At 42.7% G+C, this 11,448-nt stretch overlaps 2 protein-coding genes across 2 annotated transcripts; one reads left to right on the top strand and one right to left on the bottom strand.

Annotated features, from left to right (window-relative positions):
- Nucleotides 1-901: 901 nt before the first annotated feature.
- Nucleotides 902-5,250, top strand: MYCFIDRAFT_180172 (uncharacterized protein; the record flags this gene model as incomplete). The annotated part of the gene is made up of 25 exons (XM_007934107.1): nt 902-911; nt 939-972; nt 1,003-1,016; nt 1,067-1,310; nt 1,339-1,639; nt 1,675-1,782; nt 1,815-2,136; nt 2,183-2,229; nt 2,255-2,371; nt 2,413-2,448; nt 2,477-2,602; nt 2,630-2,715; nt 2,746-2,776; nt 2,826-2,867; nt 2,899-2,929; nt 2,957-3,041; nt 3,072-3,103; nt 3,138-3,346; nt 3,375-3,413; nt 3,442-3,525; nt 3,560-3,611; nt 3,640-4,847; nt 4,876-5,036; nt 5,074-5,120; nt 5,177-5,250. 25 exons carry the CDS (start codon nt 902-904, stop codon nt 5,248-5,250), a joined length of 3,540 nt encoding a protein of 1,179 aa, XP_007932298.1.
- A 76-nt stretch (nt 5,251-5,326) lies between these two features.
- On the bottom strand, nt 5,327-10,813 carry MYCFIDRAFT_180171 (uncharacterized protein; the record flags this gene model as incomplete). Its single annotated transcript, XM_007934106.1, has 5 exons — nt 5,327-5,384; nt 5,410-5,427; nt 5,490-5,595; nt 5,624-5,667; nt 10,785-10,813. The coding sequence occupies 5 exons, from the start codon at nt 10,811-10,813 to the stop codon at nt 5,327-5,329; spliced, it is 255 nt and encodes an 84-aa protein (XP_007932297.1).
- Nucleotides 10,814-11,448: the final 635 nt, after the last annotated feature.

Here is an 11,448-nt window from a genome sequence, read left to right as displayed (position 1 = left end):
CTTTAGAGTAACGAGTGTGCTGTCCGTAATAGCTTATACGAGAGAGTCTTCGTTACTCGCCGCCGTACTAAGCGCAACTAAGACGTGTGTTTAAGGCCTCGCTTCTAACGCCTTCTATACTAAATAATATAGGGCTATATAAGCGGTATAAGAGGCAAAGGACTATTGTTGCTATAGAATACAAAGGACTAGGGCAATATTAATAGGCTGAATTATTCTTCGAAGGTCCTTCCTATCGTTTAGGAAGAGATATCGAAGATGAATAGTCTAATCGCTAGCTAACAATACCCTCTTAGATACGAGCCTGCCTTAAACTAAAGAACCGCACTCTTCTAATAAGACTCGGCTCTAGTATATATAGCGGAATATATAGTCTATTAGCTACAGGCTCGCCGCATTCTTCTTATAGACAACTAGCCGCCTTCTTTACCTAATTTAAACCTAATTAAGAACCTCTAGCGCTGTCTTAAATAGGCGATTGAGCGCCGAAGAGACAGACTAACTAGTCGTGCCCTTAGCCTCGCTATTGTCGAAGAATACTATAAGATTTCTATAGAACAGGTCTAATAATAGGTTAATAGTATACTAGCTCGTTGCTAAGCAGTTATTAATGCCGACGGTAGACAGATAGCGTAGTAAACAGTATATTAGATAGCGCCTTCTTAGTTGTCTATAGTCTATAGTGCTTAGTCTTTAAACCTGCCTTCTATACGGCTCTTAAAACACCCTCCTTCTTAACTATAATCGTTACTGCCTCTAGCTAGAAGACTGAAGTTCCTAGCAATCGCACTAATGAGCCTTTGACACTAGCCGCCACTATACTTTGTATAGTAAGCGGTGCCGCTAAGCAAGGGCGTAGACACCCTAGAACGCATTAGCGCACTTTCACTCCGATGTGCCAATGCGCTGTAGTGCATAGCAAAAGCGGGATCCGGAAGTGGTAGCAGTCTTGCGAGGCTTCGCGATTTTCTGGTAGCACGAACGACATGCTGAGACTTCGAGTCAGCCACACTACGGTGGCGATAAAGATGCATGCCATAAACCATTGCACTGCCGTGCTCGTCAGTCTCGGGACTTGAATGCCCGCGCACCGTCGCACATTGGCGTGGGAAGGACCGCAAATGGCGAGAAGAAGCTCTGCTTGCGCCGGTAGGATCATGGCAGCATGCTGCACTGACTGGTTTGATCTCGTCTGACGACGTCGGCTTCGGCGTACTCTTCAACAGTGGAGGTGGTGGGAGGAGTTCTTCGTTCGCCATTGTAGGTGTTACACCAGATCGATCTTCATTCCGTAGTCACTGGGAGTTCCAGTGAGGGAAGTGTGCGGGCAAGCAAAAGTTGGAAAAAGGCTCGCACTTGGCTTGGTAATTTTATCGTCGGTCTATGGTTGATAGTCGGACGCCAATCAATAATGGAGTCGGAGAGTCGTCTGCTATCCAATGCAGGATTTGATGTCCTGCTTGATCTTTCGCTTTCCCCATACGCTGCCCCGGACACTTCATCGCGTCCTTTGAACCTCGGCGGCATTCAGACTGACCGCGGTCATCCATCTCACCAGTCATGGACTAGCAGCGGAACAGGTGCATTCCGCAACCTTGGCCTCGACAGAGATCTCGGTCGCATGTCGTCCAAGAACAACGTGACGAAATGATAAACTATGAAAGAAATTCCAAGAGCAGCAGAGGAACACCAAAGTACGAAGAGGAGAAACAGCAAAATGAAGGAGAGCAAGCGGGGGAGGGAGAGAGGAAAGTTGGGGAGAGAGAAGCGGAATCAGCGCAAGTCGAAGACTGGCAGGCCTGACATTGCCAGAGATGGAGAACGGCGAGGGCGAGAATGACAGGAGTACTATCACTCATCCATCCTTCTCGAACCTGTGCTCGTCCATTGCCATGCTCCCTTCCATTGGTGTCCAAGTGGTAGTACTTGCAACAAGCCACGCTGATGCAACAGGTGACATCCGATCCGCGATGGTTTGTGCAACCCCGAGGGTACTCACTGCACCCCAAATCAACGCCGACAGGAAGCTCGTAGGGTTTCATTGTCAAAGCGACCATAATGTTGGTGTTCCTCCTGGTACTCCATCCTGCAGCGCCGCCATTACCATCTCCACCTCGGCTATTGCTACCGGCGGAAGTGCAACGCGCTGCACCTCCTCGCACGGCACCGAAGGACTTCGCAGGCTTCGTGGCTCGGTTCGAAAAGGATAAGGAAAAGGGCTGGGAGTCGGTGCTAATGAACATGCTGCGCAGAGCCGTACGGCAAGGAATCTGCAGCCATGACAGTCGACATGTTCTCGAAGGCAGCAGCAACGGAGTGCGATCGCAAGGCATGTCGGATGGATGTGCGGCGCGGGCCGCGTATAAGCAGCGTCTGAATAAGCAGCGGGTAGGCTGCATAAAAGCGGCGTAGGCTGCGTATAAGCGGCGTGGGCTGCGTATAAGCGGCGTACAGGCTGCAAATAAGCGGCGTCTAGGCTGCATATAAGCGGCGTAGGCTGCAAATAAGCGGCGGACTGCAGTACTTGGACGCGTATGTTGCAGCGGTTCAGGGTAATGCGCGGCAGGGAGTTCTCGATCAGCACGGCGCAGGCAGGGAAGCGGTGAGAATGCTGACTGCTACGTTGTAGAGCGCAAAGGAACGCGCAACGGGCGCAAGATGCAGGCTTCTCGCAGAGGACATTGCGCGCTGGGTGGAAATCATAGAAGAGACGGAGTGGATGCTACTTGGCCGATAGCGTAGAAGTTGCGGCCCGCCCGAAATCCAAATCCGAGAAGTTTGTTCGGCTTCTTGCAAGAACACTTCAGCATTCTAAAGAAAGGTAGAAAACATCACTCTCGGTGTCTGTACTCGCCACTCATCATGCTGTTAGAGAATGAACAGCAAATTCTACCCTAGCGCCTCTCGGATTGTCTGCTCCCATTCGGACGTCTTACCGAATGATTGATCCTATGAGCTCCGATCAACACCATCGCCGCATCCGGTCCTTCGAGATCTCCCGTGCTACATGTACAACCCAAGGAAGAATCGCTCTCATCTCAGTGGCTGTCCCACGCATCAATCCTATGAAGAATCACTACCAAGACCATAAATGATCATGAGGGTTGAATAGTCATAAGGGCATTGACCATCCTCAGTGGCTAGTCGTGCTTTGGTCGGGTTCCTGCAGCTGTCGACACACTTCATCTCTGATCGACTGGCCATCACGCAAAGCATGTGTACAGTAAGTGACAGCAACGGCGATGCTCGACTTCGGCTAGCTTCGGCGGCTTGCTGCCTTTGCCTGCATAATGCCGAACCTGGACGACTTTCACCGACAGCTGATCACGAACTACTCGCCATTCTGGTCGATGTGCGACAACACTGACTTCCAGCATTCATCGCCAGCTGAGGCAAAGCTCGACTTTGGCCAGGTTTAGCGGGTGGTTGCTGTCGCTGAAGGACGGCCGACTACTATCGCCAGGCAATGCCGGCGGCACCGACTTGAAGTCGACAGTCGACAATGACCTGATCGCTAGTCGATGCGTGATCAAGCCCCGTTCAACATATATTACCATAGCCTGTGAACGAGAATCCAGGACCCAACACGATCAGCTTCTTTACAAAAGATCGTGGACCATTCTAAAAGACTCCTGTGAGCTCCACTTCTAAGTGCTGTCCCAATCTTCCCTTACCCGTCGCCCATTGGAGGATCTTCTACTATGGCATCAGACATCAACTACCTTCCGTACTTCGATTCACATCTGCAGGCTCCATGTTTCATGCGGCCGACCAGGCGGTACACGAAAAACCAAATTCAAAATGGACATGTCCTCCCTGGAACGACTTGCCAACGATTCCAACGATTCGATTGCGAGGGTACAGACGACAAGAAACTTCAGATCGGTCGTCTCAACCGCCTTATCACTGTCGAGAAGGCGGCGCAGAACAAGCTCGGGCTTTCGAAAGCCATCCTAGACTTGATGCAGGTCATGAGTTGCAGGTGTCACATCGCTGGCTTCTCTGCCGACACAGCCTTGGCCTGGTCACTCTCACTCGCCGACATGCTGTTGTCATGGAATGAAGTGCAGCCATCCCTGCCACCATCCTCGTTAGGCAAGCGTAAGCGGATAGAACTGCCACGTAGCGAGCCGGAAGAGCCATTGCCAAGGGTGAGCAAGAAGGGAAAGCATACGGAGGAAGCGAACTCCATTGAAACTTCCATTGTCGATGCTGACCTCCTATCACTCATGACCGCCACGGAAACACCGCCTCTTACCCAATATGGCCTGTCCGCTGTCCCGACACAGGCGTCTCTGGATTTCACTTCGCTGGACGGATCATCTCAGCTGCCTCAGCACGACAGCTTGCTTGTCCGATCAAGCACTCCACCGTCTGGGCTGGAATGGCTCAGCTTTTGCGTTTGGTGTATGGAACCCGAGTCTGAACACGCTGCCGACTGTTTTCTCGCCTTGCAGAGCACCAGTTCAGCAGGCGAAGGCTCCGCTGTCGGTCAAAGCAAAGAAGTCTCTGCACCCAGCACTAGCACAGCAGGCAAAGTCCAAGGCACCTCTGTCGGATCTCACAATAAAGAAGCTTTTGCATACAGCACCAGCACAACAGGCGAAGGCTCCTCTGTCGGATCTCACAGCACAGAAGCACTCGAGCTCCCCATCATCCCTATCAACTGTATTGAGTGTATGCAGCCTGTTGACGCACATGCGGCCGGCTGTACTTTCGACGTGTGTCTCTGGTGCAAGCAAAGCCTTCTCGAGCACGCGGCTGACTGTCGATTCGATGAATTCTTGGCCTCGATGGAACCCTTCCCAAATGCAACAGAATCCGAGCCCAAACTCCCCACTAACAACGTTGAAGCCAGGTAATGGGACACACAAGCTTTTCTTCACGCTGACGCGGACGACAACAACTTCTTCCAAGGCACATAGCCGACAGAAGGCCAGAGCGACGAGCGTGCTGAGCCCACGCCGTCTCCCGACACCATTCAGCCCGGTGCACAAGTTTGACTTGAAGAAGTGCTTGGGAGGGTGTGGGAAGTTGTTGGGAGTAGAATAAAAAGCAAGAAGGACATGCGAGACTCTCCAGAATTTTAACAATGATGTCCTTGTGCTTAGGTTGGATCTGTGCAACGCAGGGCAGTCGAAAAATTCGAACAAGCATAAATAATAACACTCACAAGCACAATGGCCGTCACTTATAACGATGGACGATGGACGATTGACGATGGACGATGGACAATTGACGATAGATTAGAGAAAAGAAAAGGAAATGAAAAAGGAAATCATTATACAATAAATAGCAAGGCAGCAAACTATACGACTTCAAAGCATCAATCAGCTGTGTTGTATGTCACGTCGCTTCTTTGGCCTTCTGTCGCTGTTATGATCCTAACCTTGTCTTGGGAAGCGGCACGAAGGAGTGTTTATGATGCTCCAAATGCAGTCATGATGTAGGGGGAGAGGTAGAAAGATGCAAAGTGACATTCTTAGCACTGCAGGTATTTGGCAAGCGAGTCTTGCTGCCTTGATGCCTCACCTTGCGGAAGAAGGGCTGACAAAAGACAGACACCCGCCTCGCTGTCTGCTGTGACATCGAGGACTGGATCTGCATCCTGTTATTACTAAACATGTATTGAAGAGCCCACTATCGCCGGCATTCGATACAGGTCCGCTTCGGAATTTGACAACGACAATAACTATCTCAGCCCTTACACTCTCGAACGGCGACTAATTAACTATCTTCGAACGCTCGCGCTCGACCCGCACTACAAGATCACTGTACCTACATCTCCGCCGGGCTCTAGTGCATGCTATGTATTAGTGCAAACGACGGACATAATCGAGTAGGATAACGGGGATTTCAGCTTAGGTATACGGCGACGTAACGAGCTACGATCTTAATTATAAATAAGGAAATTAAGGAGGATTTTAGCTTTATTATACGGAATAAGCTATAATTACAATTATAAATAAGCAATTATTAGGCTAGTATATAGTAACGATATTACGCTACTCGGTACCTTAAGCGTAAAGAAAGTTATCTAAGCAAAATACTAGTAATACTAATAGGAAGAGAGATTCGAGATATACGAGCTACGGTATTAGTACCGTACAAGGCTACTAGGATAAGGCTATTAAACTTCCCCTTAAGGACTAATCTATATAACTTCCTACTAGCCTTCTACCTCGGTATACGGAACGAGCTACGATCCTAATTACGAATAAGTAAATAATTTAGCTTATATACGGTAGTGCCGTACCTAAGGAGTAAAGAAAGGCATACCGGCAAATTATAAGAGATACGTATAAAATACTGCTAATACTAATACTAATACGAGCGGAGATTTGCTTCTATATCGAAATATACTAGGTACGGCCCTTAAAATCTCGAATAGGGCATAGTATAGCAGCGACTAATCGAGTATCCTCTAATATCTAACCCGGATAGGACGACAAGATTACCTTACCTATATTAAAGATTAAGTATATACTATATATTAATATAGATAGCGGGAAGAGGAGAACTTCTATTTCCGCTTTAGTATATAAAATGTGCTACGATCCTGATTACGAACAACTAAATCAATATCGAGAGCAAAGGTATCTAAGCAAATTATTTAAGATACGGACAAAATACTAGCAATGTTAATAGGAGGGAGGACTCGTACTATACGAGCTGTAGTATTATAGTCGTATAATAAAGGCTATTAAGCTTATATTAGGCTATCGAACTTCTCTTTAACGACGACTAAGCTATACTATTTTATAGTAGCCCTCCGCTTTAGTATACGGAACGAGTTGCGACCTAAATCGTAAACAAGCAAAGTAAATAGCCGTTATGTCGCTCCGTACCTTAAGAGCAAAGGCATATATAAGACTCGGATAATATATCGGCGATACTAATAGGAGATCTAATCCTACGAGCTGCCGTCTAAGGAAATTTAGTAAGCTAAGGCTAGGCGATCGAACTCCTCCTTTACGACGGGGACTAAGCTATTAAGTCTATCGTAAGCTAAGCCTATATAAGTTCCTACTAGCTACCCGAAATTTCACATCCTCCTACGCTCGCTCCTAAGCGCCTAACTAGGAGTAGAAGTCTTCTAGCCGTAACGCACGGTTAGCCTTAGCGCACGCTGTTTCCCTAGTTAACTCGCCAACTTCGCGAATCTATAACTTTATAGATAAAGCTAGCATAACCTTGAAACTTAATATAGTAAGAGTTTGTATAGTAAAGATAATGTATTATAGATATTATCTACAAATAGTCTCTGTATCTTATATAACATAGCTCTAAAGTTAGCAGAATTTAAAAAATCTCTTATATCTTTAATAAATAGACTAAAATAGAGATCATTATAATAAAATTTAGATATAATGTAGATTAAGTAGTATACTCTAAAGAAATTTATTTAAGAAATATAGTCTATATATAATTTCTATAGTAAAACTAATTTCAAGTATATTAATAATTTTACCTATAACTACTAATTATTCTAGTAGAAATAATATAGAACATGGTTAATATATCTTGTATATACTATTGAATACTATTAAAACTTTAATTTTTATTGCTGAAAATATAGTAAGGAAGAAATATAGTTTTCTTTTATTTTAAAATCTAGTACTAATTATTATAGGATTCTAGTAGATAATGTTAAGAAATTTAAGCTTACATAGCTTTCTAGAACCTCCTTAAATAGTAATATATAGTAGTAATAAGTGTTTCTCTATATAGTAGTTAAATAATTAGAGTTATATTAATTATTAAAATTTAGCTTAAATAACTATATTTTAGTATATATAAAAATATAATTCACTATTACTAGTGCCTAATAGAGTAATATATATCTAAATATAGTATATATAAATTTTTAAAGAAAAGTATAGTAGACTTATAGAGATATCTAGCTTTAAAGTTAAATTAACAAAAGTTAAAATATCTAGCTATTATTTTCTAACTACTAGTACTAGACCAATATTTTCTTTTATATTTTTCCACTTTATATGTTTGTATAAACCAACATTAAGTATAAATAAACAGCTATATTACTCCTTATTAACTACTATCTTTAAATAAGTAATATTTAGAAAAGTTAGAAAATATCTATAATTTAGCTTAGATATTAATTTTATTTTTTATTTTCTTAATGTTTATTCTTTTTTAGGGTTAAAACTTATACTATATAAATTTTCAAACTAATATAGTATAGCGTTATAAAGTTATACTAAAATCAAGGCGGATAGAAAGCGTATACTAAGGCTAACCGTACCTTATAGCTAGAAGACTTCTATCTAGTCTTATCGATCCCGTAAACTATCTACCTTTATCGAGGCTTGGCTTTATTAAGTCTTAACGAGCTTGCGTATATAGCCTATATATGCCTAAGATTCGTAATAGGAGTTGCCCGCTTTAGAACACGTTATACTTATTCTAGCTTATAAAAGGGTCTAGACTAAAATTCCGCTAGGATCGGGGACTACGTACCTATATAGAACTCTATATAACAACCTTATTATTATATGTTTAGATACGCGATTTTCGCGTAGAATGTATTATAATACTATCTCTAAGACTTAGTCCAACAGCAGAGATATTATTACTATAGAATCTAATAGTATACCTAGTAGCCCGCCCGTAGGTTCTTCGTAGCTACCTAAACCGCCCTAGTATATACAAATACCCGATTTCTAGTACGAGTCTCTACGGCAATATATATAGTATCTACCTAATACAATTCCTTTTAATAAACAAGTCTATCGTTAAGAAGTCTTTAGTCTATATACTTAAGAAGTCTTTAATAACCTATTTATATAAGACGACGGCGTACGATTTAGCTAATTCCTTCGTTCTTTATATAATAACGACGATAATAACGACAAAGATAAAGAAAATAGATTGCTAGGCGAAGAGATAAGGAATAAAGAGCCTATAATACGTACGAGATCGAAGGGTATAGCGGAAGCTATACCTCCTAATCTAGAAAGGCCTTTCTAAGAACCTCCTCCTCCTATTACTACTAAGGCCTCTATCCGTAGGAAGACGCGTTCGCCGAAACTAATAAATATACTAAAGCCCTTACTAAAAGTACGCCCTCGCGAAACTCGTATACCCGCTAAGAAGAGCTAGAGTAGTATACGATAGAGCATTAAGTAAGAGCCGGAAATCTTGGAGATATTAGCTATAGGCGCGAAGCTAGCTTCTATATAGAAGCGTAAATCGACGGAGGGTATAATACTACGAAAGAAGGTACGTAGCATATTATCTAAACGGTAGAATAATCGTACCGACCTATCTAATAAACCTTCCGTTTAGACTATATCGATATCTAATAGCGTTATTAAGAAATCGGGGTTAGAAGCTAGCTCGAAACGCCGGCTAACTTTACGTACGCCTACGTAACGATAAAAAAGCGACTAACTTCGAACGATAATAAGACAACGGCTATTGCTCTACTAGAGGTACTAGTCTATAAGTAGAATGAACCGACTAATACGGACTAAAAAAACTAAAAATTACTATAATATAACTACTACGAGTCGAGGTATAAAACGATAAAGACATCTACTACTAAGACGACTATCGGAGCGGTAAAGGGAGTTCCGTAACTTACTACCGAGAACTATACTATCTAGATCGATCTAATTTAGGACTATTTATCCGAATAAGGCCTTTAGAAGTGTATAAATAATATACCGGAATCTATAAGACGAGATACGACTAAGCTAAGAGAAGCTAAACAAGAAGATATAAAAGCTATTACGTTTATCAAGTCTACGGCTAGGGATAAGCGTATATACCTCCTAGGACTATATACGACTAGAGTGGTAATCGATAATATAAAGAAAGTAAGCGAGGTATAGGTAGGGGAACGGGTTCCGACGCTACTCTCCTATTTCTATTACTTTAAAGCCCTTAAGGATATCGATACTACGGCTTCGACCCCCACGTAGATCCAAACGGAGATAAAGGCCGCGGATAAAAATAAATCTCCGTTAGAGGCCCCTAAGAAGGCAGTCCTTTTATCGTCTTTAGAAGAAGAGTATTCGTCTACTATATTTGCCTTAAAGGCGGCCGGTTTATCTACTCTTTCCTACGAGAAACCAGTTTAACGACTTTAGGACGTTAGATCTACGATTACTACTTTAAAAGGAAAAGAAGTAGTAGCCTAATATACTACGGATTCGACGCGAAGGGCGTCGAAAGATAAGGCTTTTAATAATAGAAAGACGAAGATTAATATAGCGAATAAGTTTAAAAGAAAGACTTATTACTATTGCTAAAAGGATAGGCACTTAAAGAGGGACTATAGGAAGTATAAAGAGGACCTAAAGAATAGGAAAGTAAAAGAAGAAACTAGGGAGGAATCGAAGATCGCGGCTTAGATAGCTATCGACTCGATAGCTCTACTTTCGAATAAAGATTAGATTCTCGACTCCGGATATATAAGATATATATCTGACGATAAGAACTACTTTACGTGCTATAAGAAAGAAACCGGATACGTTACTCTAGTAGACGGTAAAAGGATAAAGGACGCGAAATCCGGCATAATCCTCGTCCGGTTTTAGGGAATTCCGCCTACGACTCCGGACGTTATATACGTTCCCGAGTAGACCCCGTAGTAGTTCGGGTTGGTTTGGTTTAGTTTGCTAAGCCGAAGATCTAGTTCAGTTCAGGTTAGTTTGCTAAGTAACTATAGGAGTAGCTAGTTCGAACTATAGAATTTATCGGTTTCTAAGAAGTATAAGAATACACACGTAACTCGAAGCAAGCCCTTTATAAGACACAAGAGTGTAGCCGGCAGCGTAGCCGGCATTTTTCAGTTATAGGAAGGTACTTACACAACCCTAAATCTACAGACAATTAGCCAAGGGTACTAACTAATCAAAAGTATATACACATACAAGCTATTACAGGTTAGTTTAGAAACTGTACTTATTAGATACAAATTTTATCCTTTCGCTCGCTATTTAATACTATAACTACTCGGTAGAATATTATTATCTAGATCTAGGTAGAACTTATCGATTTCCCTAGAAGCCCTCCTTAAGAAGTTCTAACACTTTCCTACTAGACTATTCTCTAATGTTAAGTACTAGGATAGCTCCTCCCTCGGTATTAGTATAGTATATAAAAGAGCTATAAAGCAGCTCTATATAACGTTCTACTAGTTACTCGCTATACTAAGGCCGAATACTAGTTCGTTCCTTAGAACTCTTAGTTATTTAGGAGATATAAAGGGTAGGGCAGGTAGTAACTTCGTATTATATAAGGAGGTAGAGGCTGCTATAGAGGAGTCCTTTAACCTATAGAAGATAGTAAAAGATATAGAGGTAGCTACAGGTCTAGGTACCTAGTTGAGTTTCTAGTAGGTAGAGTATAAGGGTATTTAGAGGGAGTATTAGGTAGAGTTACGAAGGCAGGTATATAATATAGTCTAGAAAATAGGGA

The sequence above is a fragment of the Pseudocercospora fijiensis genome, assembly GCF_000340215.1.
Source record: "Pseudocercospora fijiensis CIRAD86 unplaced genomic scaffold MYCFIscaffold_14, whole genome shotgun sequence".
Classification (NCBI taxonomy): Eukaryota; Fungi; Ascomycota; class Dothideomycetes; order Mycosphaerellales; family Mycosphaerellaceae; genus Pseudocercospora; species Pseudocercospora fijiensis.
The sequence above is the reverse complement of the archived record's forward strand: the minus strand, read 5'-3'. Positions and strand labels throughout refer to the sequence as shown.